Source organism: Brassica oleracea, chromosome C3 (assembly GCF_000695525.1).
Source record: "Brassica oleracea var. oleracea cultivar TO1000 chromosome C3, BOL, whole genome shotgun sequence".
Taxonomy (NCBI): Eukaryota; Viridiplantae; Streptophyta; class Magnoliopsida; order Brassicales; family Brassicaceae; genus Brassica; species Brassica oleracea.
The window spans coordinates 25,740,503-25,755,791 of record NC_027750.1 but is presented as its reverse complement, the minus strand read 5'-3'; the positions used below and the strand labels follow the sequence as shown (position 1 = coordinate 25,755,791).

The window sequence follows — 15,289 nt, the reverse complement described above, 5'->3', positions numbered from 1 at the left end:
TGCTATCCTTTCCTTTCGAGAAATTCCTACCTCTACTCTTGGACCTGTTCCTAGTTTAGTTGCTCCTCCTGTCTCCTCTGCCTCTTTCACTAACATACAAACCTTCTGCATCAACCTTACCTTTTCCCAGAGCACCCCTCTCTCTGAGCTCGGTTTCCTTTGCATATGCCAAAGTGACAACATCATTCACCGTAAGAGTATCCTTCCCACTCCCATACTTCAATGTATGAACCAAAGGTTCAAACTTGGGAGGAAGTCCTGTGAGGATCTGAATAGCTTGGTCCTCATCAGAGATCTTAATGCTTAGGCTTTCTAGATCATTCACCAATTTCAGAAATACATCTAGATTTTCCTCGATACTCTTCTGGTCATTCATCTTGTAGCTAGCAAACCTTTGCTTGAGGTAGATACGATTTGGAAGAGACTTAGTTTGATAGTCTCTCTCCAATGCTCTCCAGATACCCAACGCTGTAGTTTCCTTACTCGTCTTTTGCTGCTTTAGTTAGATCTGGCTTGACTTCTTTTCCAGACTCTGATTTGTCTACATTATCGTCTTCTAATGCAGGTGGTTCTTCCTCAAGAACGGAGTCTAGACCCAAGATTTCAAGTGCACAAAGCGTTTTGTGCTTCCAGATTCCAAAATCACCTTGCCCATCGAACTTCTCTACTTCAAACTTCCCTTTTGTAGGCTCCATAGCTCCCTGACTTGCAGTTTTTATCAGAAACCGAAGCCAGAAGCAATCGGAAAAAAACTACAACACCTTCTCAAACGACTCGCATCAACCAACCTTGAGCCGACCTTCAACAACACACACAGAAGAGAACATATAAGTTTCAAACCTTGATCTGATCTTTCTTACTTGCTGGAGACGATTCTTCTTGACTGATCTTGACGCCTGAGAACCGCGGAATGATCAAACCTTTGCTCTGATACCACTTGTTGCGATTTGATTGTTGATTAACTAGATTGTTCGTTCGATCTTGATTAGACGTTTAACCGTAAAGACACTTGCGATTTGTTTTCCCAGTTCACGACCTCTAGTCGCTACGTCTGGGGAGAGTCGGAGCTCTCAACTTTGTACTAGCTCTTCACCGGAAAAACTCCTCCGGTGTGGATTACACAATCACAATAGCTAAGTACAATCGATCGTCTTATCTACTCTCTCCTTCATGTGCAGGTATCGATGTGATACAAGACAAGTAGACGATCGGGAACGGTCACGGAGCTCGCACCAGAACGTCGCTATAACGCCCAAGCTCGCCGGAGAAGATGATCACCTCGATCCTCTTCTTGATCTCAACCAACGAAGACCGTTAAGTTGTTACAACAACTTAACAATGATCCGTTCAGCTTATAGAAGGACAAGGCTTCAAGATTCGCCTTGGCCCATCACACTCAACTCAAGACGTAGGCCCAATTACTACTCTCTTGGGCTTCAAGGTTTAATGACACAAGGCCCACACCTGTGGACGCAACTTCTTCAACACTGGACGTAGCCCACGACGATAGTGTCTGAAAACATCATGGAACAATCTCAAACCAGAGACATGTGTATGCATGGATAATAGGATAGGGCCGGTACTGGGGGCATAGGTCAGTCAAGCATTGCCCTATAGTACCCAAAAATTTCAAAGAAAATACACAGAAATAGGTCCCCAAATTTGTTAAAAAAATTTTTTATTGAAACCTTTATAAGAAATCGTCTACCGTATAAGAAATGTCTACAGCTTCCAAAATCTAAGAGCCGGCCTAAATAAACTCCAAACACGGTTTAAAACATAAGAATCTTTTGTAACGATGTGGTTAACATACCATGATGGTTCCCGCAGCAGAGGCAGCCCTAGCCGTAGCATATTCCCCTGTATTAGTTTCCATCAGTCGTTAGAACTAAGTCTTAATCTTTGAACTAGCTCTCAGTCTCTACGTACCATCTTTTGCATGGCAGTAGGAGCAACCATGATGGGCATCGAGATTTTGAAACCCAAGACTGTAGTTGTCATATCAATCTTGCTCACATCAATCAGAATCCGAGGCCGGAAGCTGTTAAAACAGCACAAGGTAATTAATATGAAACCCACATCTCTTGCAAAACCAGTAACAGAAGCTGTTGTCTTGTCTTAAAGAAGAAAAAAAAGGGTAAAACTCACAGGATTCCTGCAAAAGCGTTTCTGTTCTCTTAAAGAGTCCATTGATCCTCTGCTCCAGAGGCATAGTAGTCGTATACCATCTTAGGCAACTTCTCCTTTGCAATCGCTTCATACTCGGTAACGTTTGTGATCTTCATTTTTCGATGAAGGTTGTGACCGGCGAAGAAAGCTAGCTTATATAATTTTATATTTATCTCAACGTTTATATATTAGCTAAAAGTTAATAGTTCTAAAAAAAAGAGAGTTAAATATGCTTTTGTGATGTGGATTAATTAGCTTTTGAATTATTACTTTTGTAATCGTATAAAAATTGTTGGCAATACAAACTTATATGGACGAGATTCTAAAGGTGAAGAATGGATAAGGAGATCAGATAGATTGTGTGTTGTCTAATTCACAAGCAGCTTGTGTGTTCCTAATAATTTGTAAGCCAATAATTGTTTTCTTTTCCTTTTAAAATATCTAAACAAGAGATAATAATATATTTTTTTGGGAATTTCATTGAAATATTACCATACCAATAGAAATGTTCTAAAAATCCAAATAGCATTACATAGAAAATACTACAAAGAAGAAGTAGCCAAGTTTGCACACAAAAAAAAAGTAGCCAAATAGCATTACATAGAATCTCCAAGTAGCATCGCTACAAGGATGAAGAATGGACTGAAGGTATAGAACTAGCCATCCAGTCATTGTTTATGTGATTTCAATACAGCAAGAAAACAAGTTCTTGAGATAAATGGTAACGTAGAAGACAAGTCACCAATAAGAATCTCATTAGGTTTAGGTCTGTGTTGTTGCTGTTCTCTGTTTATTTGTTTTGCCTCTCTATAACCTGGGCAAATGGCGTGGAGTTTCCCACTCTGTGACAATGTGGTTACGTGTGATCTCACTGAGAGACCTGCACCCACTTAACGCCATGGTTAGCTCAAACTCATCACGTAACATTTGAAGCACTTTTCTGACTCCAGCTTCTCCTTCAGCAGCAAGTGAGAATACCACTGGTCTTCCAATCTGAGATTTGAGAGGGCATAAAGATAATGTGTTGTTAGTACTTTCAATGGTTTCAAAGAGCTTAACTGATAAATGGAAGTATGATGATGCTTACAAATATCCCTGAGGCTCCAAGTGCAAGTGCCTTGAAGACATCAGTGCCACGTCTAACACCACCATCTAAGAAGACAGGAACTCGTCCTTGTGTCGCTTTAACAACCTGAACGCATAAGAATAACATTGATACTTCTTGACAACACAAATTGATGTTTTAAGTTGAGAATGATCTCTACCTCTTCAAGTGCTGAGATTGTGGCTGGGACATAGTCAAGCTGGCGAGCTCCATGGTTTGACACAATGATCCCTGCTGCTCCAGCTTGAATTGCTATCCTTGCTGCACAAGGGACAATAAAAGTGGATTTGGTGAAATATTCTTTATGAAACTAAATGATAGAAAAACATTTATTTGTCAGATTGTAACTCACCATCTTCTCCCGTAAGAACACCCTTGACAAGTATTGGCATGCTGGTGATTGTCTGGAGCCACTGCACATCCTGTTGGCGTACATGAAAGTTAGTTAAGTCTGGATCAAGTTTATGATTCCAACTACTCAGGTGTTGCTATACTATCTTATGATTTGTTGTATCCTTGTACCTTCCAGCTCAAGGTACGGTCAATTTGACCAGCAACATATGAAGCCAAGCCAGAGTCATTGGCCTGCAGGTAATAACCATAACAAGTTCAAGAAAATATTAGTAGATCATTGCCTGTATTCAGACTATATTACAGGATATGATCTGATGGATTCTTACCTCGTCCATTTTTCCAAGGTCAAGACCTTCAAAGTTCTTCAATGTCAAGTTTGGAGGCAAAGTGAATCTATAGGAGTAGAACACACATAGTTACTCTACATTTTCTAGCTATCTGTTTACATTTTTGAATCCAATCAAACTCTTATGACACTGGAATGGACACGGCTTTACCTGTTCTTGATATCAGACTCTCTGCGACCTAGCCTTGGGGTGTCTACAGTGAGAGCAATGGCTTTGAACCCAGCTTTCTCAGCTCTTCTCACGAGCTGCTCAACTACTTTCCTGTTCTTGTATACCTACACAGAACAATCATAACGCGTGAGCCATCAAACATGACCAGTATTTTCAGCATTTAAATCCCTATATGCGGTGATTGTACAACAAACTGTTTAGATAAACTTACATAGAGCTGGAAGAATCGGATCCCTGGACCAGTGGAAGCAACTTCTTCGACGCTGGAAGTAGCCCATGAAGAGAGGGTCTAAAACATCATGGAAGAAAATACTTCAAACCAGAGACATGGTTGATGCATGGATGATGGCTAATGAAACTAATAACACCAAAAAGTTCAATAGTCATGCTTTAGATGAAAATATTGTGACAATATTATAATATACCATGATAGTTCCAGCAGCAGACGCAGCTCTAGCCGTAGCATATTCCCCTGTATTAGTTTCCATTAGAACAATTCTTAATACTAAAGCAAGTTTTCATTCTCTACATAACTCGGTTTCTATGAGTCTTTGTACCTTCCGGGTGAGCCATCTTTTGCATGGCAGTAGGAGCAACCATGATTGGCATAGAAATCTTGAAACCCAAGACGGTTGTTGTCATATCAATCTTGCTCACGTCTATCAGAATCCTAGGCCGAAAGCTGTTACAACATATCAAAGTTATGTTATATATCAAATCACATCTCTTGTGAAACCATATAACAAAAAGAGTATATTATCTTAAGAAGAAAAGAAAAACTCACAGGATCCTTGCAAAAGCGTTTCTGTTTTCTTTAAGAGTCCATTGGTCTTCTGCACCAGACGCATAGTAGTCGTATACCATCTTAGGCAACTTCTCCTTTGCGATCGCTTCATACTCGATAACGTTTGTGATCTCCATCTTCTGATGCTAATCTGTCAAAAGAGTAAAAAGGCTTTGAGTTTCAGACACAAGTCTCTCTCTGTGGCTTGAACACATAATCTCACTTACCTTTTGATGGGATGGGAATGAAGCTCTCGAGAGATGAAGGGTGACTGTAACGAGAGCTTATATTATATATCCAAACGTTTTATATTTAGTTAAATGTTAAATACTTGTCATGTTTTAATTTGGTACAGTGTAAGAATAGTTGACAAGTGGGGAAGATAATATATGGATGAGGAGCTGGAGGTGAAGAATGGATGAAGAGATACGGCCAAAGATCAGATGGGTCTGTGTCTGATCCACAAGCAACTTGTGTGTTTCTTAACTTCTCTTTCGTATTATCGTTCACAATCTCGAGGGAAGGATAACAATTTCAGAAGCCAATTGTTTTTCTTTCTTTTTGATGATGGGTCTATCGTCTAGGCACCCTTTTTCGGATTTCAGATTATCAATATCATACCCATAAATTTAGGTTATTTTTAAATTTCAGATCGAGGTTGGTTTGTTTCTAGATTAAAATTTATCCAATATCCAAATTATTCAAAAAATCAAAATTATCGAATAATCTGAAAAATAGTTTTAAAATATTAATAAATTGTTTGAAATTTTCAGTAAAAAGCTACTCAAATTAATGAAAGTATATGAATCAACCAAAAACCTAGTATAAAACTACCAAAATCTCCAAAAGTATTTTAAAACTAGATATGGGATTAAAAATTGAGAAATTTTAGTTATTTCTGGATTTTCCAAAAACTATTATGCATTTCGATTTGGTCGAGATTTTTGATATAAATTATAAATTTGTTTTCGATATATATTAACAAATATAGAGTTTTAAAGGTTTTTTATAACTAGATCTGGGGTTTGAATCTCAGGCTATGCAATTTTTTTGTGGATTGCACATTACAGGCGGTTCAGGTTTCATTTCACGGCAAAAACGATTTATTAGACAATTATGCAGACTATGAAAAAAATGTTTACAAGGAATCTTACGGTACCAATAAATCTGGCCAGACGTGGATCTTTATAGGACGGCTCAAGTGATGCAGTTAAGCGTAGATCCTAGTATTGTCGATTGTCGAATTGTAATTTTTTCATAGCTAGGTGATTCTCCCGTGCTCATGCACGGGTATAAATTTTTATAAAGTTAATTTATTATACTTAATTGATATTTAATTTTGGTTTTAAATAATTTTTTTTAATTTATACGTATAATTTATATTAATAATATTATATTATTTTAATTATATATATGATTTTGGATAAGTTATATCTAATCGGTTTGGTTGGTTTTTGGGTCAACAATCGATTTGTTTATCACTTGGGTATATTGTATTGCATCTATTTCTCCGAATTCAACTATAATATTTTATTCTAGTATAGTTAATTTTGATTAAATTCTTATTTGCATTTAGACCGGTTGTTTTCTTAGATAAGTAAATATATTACTGTAAGATTATGTATAACATAATATTTATTGTGCTTAGAATTAAATAAAAAATAAATTGAAGTGTTCAAAATTACATAAATAAAAATAACAATAATATTTTGAAGTCTCATGCATATATATAAAAACTATATTATAACAATTAGTTAATATTTATTTTTATTTATTAATATGTTTTGAGTCATCATGTAATTTATATGTATAAAAATAAATAGATTTCTTTGATTTTGGATATAAGTTAGAATAGTCGAGTCACTCATGTGAGTATATTGGGTTACATATATATTCTTTCAAATTTAAACTCAAGTATAATTAAGTCAAATCAAATTAATTTTATTTCTCGCATAAATATACATGTATTTTCATAATATTTAACAATATTATATGTTGATTTTTAAAAGATATAAAAAATAAAGAGATGATCAGTAGAAAATTACATACATAAGTATAAAAGATAAATTTTTGTAAGCTCATGAACGAATATAAGTATTTACAATAATTAAAATTTTAAATAATTATATGCCTCAGATTTTTGAAAGGTAAATTGAAATTATTTTAAATAATCTTAAAAATGAGAATTCAGATTTTCTTGGGTATTTTAATTATGGATATATTAAGTAAATAAAGAAAACATAAAATTAAAAAGAAACAAAATATTCAGAAAAAATATTTTTAATAATGATAAAGTATAATATAAAAGTAAATACGGGTTTGTTGTTGGGGTGGGTGGGGTCTCTGGACTCTTCCCTCGTCAGTTACCACCAAACCAACGAAATCGATTTTTTTTAATCCATGTGCATATACTATTTACAAGCTTTTTGTTTCGTTATTTTTCATTTGTTGTTAAGCTTTTTCTCTATGTTCGAATTTGATAGGCGACTCATATGTGAATGGGGAGAGGAAACGGGACTGTCCTTTTTGCTTAGTTGAGAAAAGAATAGCAAGGTCTCTTAGTATAGATCAAGCTACCGATGCACCTAACAGGATTTTAAACTGCCTCAAAGTTTTTGCCGAGCATTTTAAATTGGGGCGTCAAGAGGATGCTCATGAGTTCTTGCGGTATCTGCTTGATGCATGCCACAATGCGTCTCTCCGTCTGAAGAAGTTTCGACCAAAAGGTGTCGGTGCCGAGTCTAGTGAAGAGAATACTGTTGTGAAGGAGATTTTTGGTGGTGCGCTGCAGAGCCAGGTGAAGTGTTTGCCATGCGGTGCGGAGTCTAGTAAGGTGGATGAGATTATGGATATTAGTCTTGGGATTTTGCATAGTAACTCGGTGAAGGAATCGATGCAAAAGTTCTTTCAGCCAGAGATTTTAGATGGCAACAATAAATATAAATGCGAAAGGTGAGTGGTATGACTAGTAGTGGTCTTTGTTTCAGAATGTTTTAGTTTATATTTTCTTTTTCTAACATACTTTTTTTATTTGTTTAGTTGTAAGAAACTGGTGACCGCGAGGAAGCAGATGTCATTACTTCAAGCCCCTAATATTCTTGTTGTCCAATTGAAAGTAAGTATAGTGTGTTTCTGTTGAGTGTTATTCTAAGTAGGCATATATTAAATGTTGTTTGGTAAAAAAATATATCAGAGATTTGAGGGAATTTTTGGTGGGAAGATTGATAAGCCCATTACATTTGGTGAGATTTTGGTTCTCTCCACCTTCATGAGTAAAGCAAGCAAGGTACAAGATGCGGACACTTTCAACTATATTTCAAGTTTGTTGTATCTTTCTGTTATTTCAAATCTTTGAAATTATATCATGATGGTACTTTAGCTTGTGAAGTTTTTCATAGTGCCAATGTAAGTGAACTTCCAAGCTCCTTTTATTAATCGGTGGACTGTTAAAAACACTTTAGGACCCTCAACCAGAGTACAAGCTTTTTGGGATCATTGTGCATTCTGGAATTTCTCCTGAATCAGGGCACTATTATGCATACGTTAAGGTTTGTTTTGTTGCTTTTCGGTTTTCTAGCAAGTAGCAACACTAACTCTTGAACTGCTTGTTGACTTTGTTTTTAACTGCCTTATGTAGGATCCTTTGGGCCGATGGTATTGCTGTAATGATTCGTTCGTCTCGATCTCCACCTTGCAAGAGGTTTTGTCGGAGAAAGCTTATATTCTATTTTTTAGCCGTTCCAACCAGAGACCGGCATCTGCTAAAACTCTGGTAATATCCAGTGGGACTACTTCTCGTGATGGTAATGGCTGTGAGACGTCAAAGCCCCGGAAGTTTATTGGTCCCCTTAATAATGTCAACATGAATCCACGAGCCGAGCAGTCCAACTTCCATAAAGATAATAACATGTCTTCTTCAAAGCCCCATAAGTTTATTCGTCCCAATGCTTAACATGAAACCACGAGCAGAGCAGTCCCTTCACAAGAGCAACACTGTTCCTCCCAGAGTTGAAAAGGCTCCGTTGAAGCCGCATGCAAATATCAGTACTTCTGTCAACCTTGGTTCCAAAAGGGTCACTCCTACTGTCAATGGCTGCCAAGTTCAGGACATAGCTCTAGATTCGGATAAAGAGAATATTGGATCCGTTTCGGCAATGAAGGTTTACACGTGTTCTGAGATGAAGTTCGGTACTGAAAATGGTGACAGTGGAGTTGAAGAAAACGGCAGTGCACAAGGTAGTAGTAGTCATAACAATGAAGTGAAATTGCATCCCCATGAGCCTAACGGCTCCAGCAATGGGGGTGATCATCACAAAGATAACTTGCTTCATCCATGGAAGAGTAATGATGGTTCACAAAATGAAACTGATCACCAGGAAATTGAAAAGGACGGTGTTAGCACAACCCAGTCCAAAGTCTTGGCCCCTTCGACAAAGAAAGACCCCTGCATTTTGCTTAGAAAAGACGAACCGTCTCGGCATGAACTTGAAGCAATTAAAGAGAGGTAACTTCGGTTTATGCCTCTTCTTAATAACTTCCTCTTGTCTCTGATGAAGTAACTAACATAGGATGTGTTTGCATATTTTCCTCAGCCTGAAGAAAGACGCGTCCTCATTTCTACGGACATGCGGATGGTATGATCAAGTACACTCCTCCATGCGTGCCAAGAAGAGATTGTGTTCAGAGCAATCAGGAGGAGATGGTGAAGATAGCAACGACTTAAAGTAAGTGAAAGTGTGAAACCCGACATTGTTTCTGTTCTCTAACTTCTATGTTATACTTAGCTGGAACTTTCACATATAGGATTCTGACTTCTTGTAGCTTCCTGTTTTCTTAGAACTCATTCCGTGACTTAACAGTTGGACCCTGTGCAGGAGGAGGTTGATAGGAGATGTAAAATCAAGTTCCCTTCAGTTTCCAGATGAATTGAAAGCGCATCTTGTAAACCGGCTCCGGAAAATTGGCAAGAAGAAATACTCGTGAACCATTCATGGTTTGCTTAACCGGTTAAAAGTCTCAATTTGGTCCCTCTACACGCGCTTAAGTCCTCATTTTCATCACATCGCTCCCGTTGGTTGTGTGAGATACAGAGAGAACGGACGGATATTTTTTTTTTTCCTGTGAGGGTGAAAAGTGAATTTAATTTTTATTATTGTTACGTTTTTGGAAGAGAGTAACAAGTAATTAACGGGAAAAAAAAAGATCTCATACTGTATAATATTTTGTGCTTTCTCTGAACTTTTTTCTCCACTATGGATGATTTACACAACGTACATAGTTTAGTCCAGTGTAGACTAAGATATGAGCATTCTTGGCTTTAGTTTTGATTTTGTGTAATAACAAAAATAAATGGATTGTTTGTTGGTAGTACGTAGAAAGATCGATCAAAAATGTAACAACTGAAAATGAAGCCAAAAGAAATATAAAATTAAGCAAACAGCTCTGATGCTGAGAGACTACAAATAGATTCTGGCGAAGAAACGCATGATTTTTTAGGTCTTCATCTTATTGAAAAGTAAAGAAAAAATGTGATGGTCTAACAAGAAGAGAGTGTGTTGGTCTTGGCGTAGTGACCAAGAGACCAGGAGGAGAAGCCTGGACACGACGAAGAGAGTCTCTCTGCGGTGGCTCTGACTAACTCTTCAAAGTCGAAATCTTCCTCGGAGATTGTGGTCAACATGTTCTTGAATGGCTCTCTCGTCGCAGATATCAACTTAGCGGGAGTCACCTCGGTGATGAACCTGGAGGTCTTAACGGTTTCCATCGGTGATTAAGATGTTCTGAATCCGGAAGAGAGTGTCGGGAGAAGAAAGCTTCTTCTTGTTTGGGCATGGGAAGAAAAAAAAGATGGAGAAATGAGAGATACTAAAAGATATTGTGAAAGTTGTGAGAGTTGAAGTGAATATATAAAGAGTATGAAGGTGTATTCTTGTGAAGAAGTACTTGCTATCTACAAAAGGACAATAATAATGTGTAGGAGTACTTACAATCCCCTTCGTTATTAAGACAAAATCAGACCTAACAAATTATGATTTTGTATGATCTTAACTCAAGACTATAACTATAAACACACTGGTACGTACGGTAGGTATGAAGTTATTATCAAAGGAACGATGGTGTGGGGGCTCTTCAATTCATACTCTACAGCCAAAATAAATTATTGACAACTATATCGCCTTTTTAGCTAGCTTTGGATTTCTTTTCTCAATGAATTTCAATATTTTAACATGTTTCCTGTTTAACATATTCTCAAATCAATTTAAAGTTGGCCGGCAGAACTTTAATTTCATTAAGATGCATATATACATTGATATTACCATCTCATGACTTAACTCAAAAGCAGGGCTTGACATTTAGGTTTTGTTTCCTTTGAGTCGAAAATGTTTATTTCTTAAGATTATTATATCAAAGTTTATGAACATTTAATTCAAATCTGAAATGAATTGATCATTTATATATTAGAACTCAATTTCGGTAATTATTTTGATGAATCAAATATCAAACATAGGATTAAAAGACGCTATGAAAAAACTTCCAAGATAGATACTAATCAACACAAAGTTACAAGTTTATAAATTAGAAGACAGAAATCTACCACGTATTTAATGACAATTCAAGTAGCATAGTTGTTAGACGTCATACCATATTAAGCATTTGGATTTGATGTGTTATTATAGAAACCACAGAAACGAAACAGACTAATGGACCACATTTATTCTATTCTATGGCGGAGAAAGGTAGCTGCTCCGATACGGCGTCGCATGGGACCGTTTTGCTTCTTCAAGCTTCCCGCCACCGTCTCATATGCACATAAAAAGGTTTATTTTGGAATCTTCCTATGATATGAACTAGGCCTCGGCATAAAATCAGGAACCCGAAATCCGAAACCGAACTCGATCCGTTATCCGATCCGAAATGTAAAAATACTCAAACAGGTTTTATAAAGTGATACAAAAAATATTCAAACCCGAAGTGTTATCAACCAAACCCGAACGAATAACCCGAAAAATCCGAAATTAATAGTCAATATAAATATTTTGAAATATATATATATATATATATATATATATATAAGTGTTTCAGTTATAAGATTCAATATTTGTGGTGATATGATATATAGAAATTAATATTAAAATTTTAATAAATGCTCTAAGTACACAATTAGTTATAAATAATTACTTTATAATTTGCTCATTGAAATAACAAGTCTATTCTCTATAAGGTAATGCATATTGTTTACAAATGATTTTTTTCATGTTTGATTTAACATTTTACGGTTATTTTATCAAATTTATGTGTGATAGATTGATTTTTATTTAATTTAGAGGTTTTCCTTTATGTTTTGTTTTAAATTTTTATTTTTTACTCTGTTTATATTCGAACTGAACCGATATAACCCGAATCCGAACGATATATGGTTACTTTACGGGTTTTATGATGCAATACAATTTTGAACCGAACCTAAAGTGTTATTATCCGAACTCGGCCCGTACTAATAAAATTTTAGTATGAGACCTAAGACCGTAAATCCAAAAAACCCGATCCGAACCCGAACGGGTACCCAAACGCCTATGCCTAATTATGAACCCACCAATGGACTTAGGTTGACGTAAGCTCCACTCTTCTCGACGTTAACTCTAGAACTTGCAAGTCTTGTTGAATAATGATTTCACGTGAATGAAAGGAAGTTCTCTATTAGTTTCTACGACCATGCATCTACATATTTTTCGTCGGTTAACTTAATTACATGTCTCTGCGCGCTAAATTAAGTAGTGGAACGAATATAAACTATTCGAACTAAATAAAAAATTTGAATATGGAAAACTAGAAATTATAATATAACTCAATTACAAATATATCTCATATTTTAGGTTTATTCTTAAATTCTAACTTGTAGATTCTGTTCTCGAGTAAGGGTTTTGGTCAAATTTTCCAAACATGCATATGGAAAATGGAACCGAGGACAAAATAATATACATACTGTATCGCATTTGTATGTCTATAAACACCAATACATGTCAACTAGCTTCACGCTGCTTCTCTCGGCTACACAAAGATCTGGCTTTGATCAGATTATCAAGAGCTCATTGGAGCAATCTCGACGAACAGTTGCCCTATTGAACTCTTTGGAGTTCTCTCCGGCGTCTCTTCGTTATCTTCTTCCTTAGTTTTCTGTCGTTTTTCTTATTTTCAAAGAACTTCAACTGGGCTATACACTCTCTAGTCAAAGCCTGTCTCTGTACTCACTCTGGTTTGGGCTCTCTAGCATGAGACCCCTTTGATTATTGAAATCTATTATGTTGCCCAAACAGAAAAAAAAAAACAACTAGCTGCTTTACCACAATACAAGAGTCAAAAGAGGTAACACATTCTAGATCGAGAGACAACGATCAGGGTCTCTGTTGGTTTCAGAAGATCTTGCATGAAGAAATAGAGAGTGGAATTGAGCCAAGCTAAATAGGTCAATAAGTTAGTGTCTCAAAAAAGACAATGAGTAGTTACTCAATCCTAATTAGATACTTATGGTTTAACAACCAATGACCCATCATATTCAAAAGTAAACTAGAGTTTTAAATATTGGGCCTTACGGTTAGGACAATTGTACTGATTCTGGTTGGGCGTAGGAAGGATGCTAGTAGCTCTACACTGATTCTGGTTGGGCGTAGAATCCTTAAACTCACAAGAACATATCTATTATTAGCCTTCATATTTTAAACATGTTTGATACAAATTTGTTGTGATCCTGAAATTGATAGACGAAGTGACGAAGAGCTGATTAGAAAAATGAGGAAAAAATCAAGAAGGATGATCTTGTTCTACCAGTAGTACCAGCTGTAGATTTTTGTTCTGCGCCATTCAATTATGACAGTGGGTTATATAGATAATGTTTTCAAACCCAAGCTGACATATGGTTGTTCTGACACACGATGTAGAAAATATTATTCGTTCATATTAGTTTGTGTTACTTGTTTACGATTTATGTAGGTAAGTATTATGTATATACTTTTTGCTGAAATATTTTTTATGCTACAATCAATAAAGTACTTGCCAAATTGACAAACCAAATAAACTCCAACTATAATTGTAACTTTTGGTAGTCTTTATCTAAAATTTTCACCTATACATGTTTTTAGCTTAATTTCGTACAACAAATTAACGCCAAATTCATAAAATTAACGAAGAGAAGAAGTTGTTCAAAAAAACGAAGAGAAGAAATGTGCATGAGGAAGTCCATCGAATATCGTGAATCTTACATGAGAAGAGATTATTTCTCCAAATTATTCATCATCAAAATTAGGTCAGGCCAACGAATACAATCTGTAGCAAAGCGAATACAGTCATTGTAATCAATCAAAATATTTTTATTTACATTAAATGATTTTAGCAAGATAATTTGCAATCCGGTTTCATTCCATCTTTGATATGATCTTACATATATTCAGTTTTAAACTTTTAATGACATTGATTGAAAATATATATGTTGAGATTATGAAAAGAGAAGTGAACCAACAAACCTGCCCATGTGGAGAAAACAAAGATAAGATGGCCGGTTGCATGTTCCCCTAAACTCAATCTCAATGTTTTGTCTTCTTTCAACATATCTCCTCTTTTCATGCCCACCTTTCTCCGTTTCATACTCTTTTCTTCTTCTTTTTCATTTTTGTCAAATAGTCTTTCTTTGTTATAAAAGTAATGAAAAAATCTATCTTTATTCGTAACATAGAAGTTTCTTATATAGGAGATTACACCGTCATAGATAAATGGAAAGATTACAAATCATAATCTCTTGGTTATTAATCATCCACAATCTGGTTCATAACACTCCCCCTTCGATGTCATAACCGTTTAGAGCTTGTAATGTGCTTTAATGTTGCCTCATTAAAACCTTACCAGGAAAACCCAAGTGAGACAAAACCATGGTGAAGGAAAAAAAGTACAACACACATTACTCCCCCTGATTTGGACATTACTGAAGGTCCCTTGGACCTCTCCAATTTTCTGCAATCCGTGGGTGATGAAGATCTTGGGCAGAATATGCTTCGTCCTCGAACATGATAGTTGGTTTTTCTTTACCATCGGCCATGCCACAATCTGATCGAACATATTGAGTCATCGACCTCAAATACACACACACGAAATCTTGGATGATGTTGCTGTGATATGTGTGTACCACCATGTGTAAAACATAATCTGTCTGAAAACAAATCAACAAGACCAAATAACCCCTCTTTGGGCTGCTTAGTATAAAATAAATCAAAATCAAAGGCTTCTTCATCGTCCTTCTTATGGACCAATCAGATCAGTGTCTAAAACAAGACTTCTGCATCGTCCATCTCAGGACTAAATAGACTTCTTTAT

At 36.1% G+C, this 15,289-nt stretch overlaps 2 protein-coding genes and 1 pseudogene across 3 annotated transcripts; 1 reads left to right on the top strand and 2 right to left on the bottom strand.

Annotated features, from left to right (window-relative positions):
- Positions 1 to 2,644: 2,644 nt before the first annotated feature.
- Positions 2,645 to 5,390, bottom strand: LOC106334496 (peroxisomal (S)-2-hydroxy-acid oxidase GLO2-like). 2 transcript variants are annotated; one of them, XM_013772783.1, is made up of 12 exons: positions 5,158 to 5,390; positions 4,931 to 5,081; positions 4,704 to 4,828; positions 4,572 to 4,618; positions 4,358 to 4,435; positions 4,126 to 4,250; positions 3,955 to 4,021; positions 3,797 to 3,859; positions 3,627 to 3,696; positions 3,435 to 3,535; positions 3,257 to 3,361; positions 2,645 to 3,162 (listed from the first exon to the last, which is right to left on the bottom strand). In XM_013772783.1, exons 2-12 carry the CDS (start codon positions 5,065 to 5,067, stop codon positions 2,977 to 2,979), a joined length of 1,104 nt encoding a protein of 367 aa, XP_013628237.1. In that variant the 5' UTR covers positions 5,068 to 5,081; positions 5,158 to 5,390; the 3' UTR covers positions 2,645 to 2,976. The 2 variants fall into 2 exon arrangements, with proteins under 2 accessions (XP_013628237.1, XP_013628238.1); XM_013772784.1 differs by lacking the exon at positions 5,158 to 5,390 and having other exon boundaries at positions 4,927 to 5,042.
- On the top strand, positions 5,349 to 10,120 carry LOC106330238 (annotated as a pseudogene).
- A 156-nt stretch (positions 10,121 to 10,276) lies between these two features.
- Positions 10,277 to 10,899, bottom strand: LOC106328875. The gene has a single exon (XM_013767411.1). It carries the CDS (start codon positions 10,692 to 10,694, stop codon positions 10,467 to 10,469), a length of 228 nt encoding a protein of 75 aa, XP_013622865.1. The 5' UTR covers positions 10,695 to 10,899; the 3' UTR covers positions 10,277 to 10,466.
- Between the last annotated feature and the right edge of the window lie 4,390 nt (positions 10,900 to 15,289).

Coding starts and splice junctions, on each gene's coding strand:
- LOC106334496 (XM_013772783.1), bottom strand. CDS start 5,067: ATGGAGATCACAAACGTTATCGAGTATGAAGCGATCGCAAAGGAGAAG. Junction 4,251..4,357: donor TCCGATTCTTCCAGCTCTAT/GTAAGTTTATCT, acceptor TGTTCTGTGTAG/GTATACAAGAACAGGAAAGT. Junction 3,860..3,954: donor ACCTTGGAAAAATGGACGAG/GTAAGAATCCAT, acceptor TATTACCTGCAG/GCCAATGACTCTGGCTTGGC.
- LOC106328875 (XM_013767411.1), bottom strand. CDS start 10,694: ATGGAAACCGTTAAGACCTCCAGGTTCATCACCGAGGTGACTCCCGCT.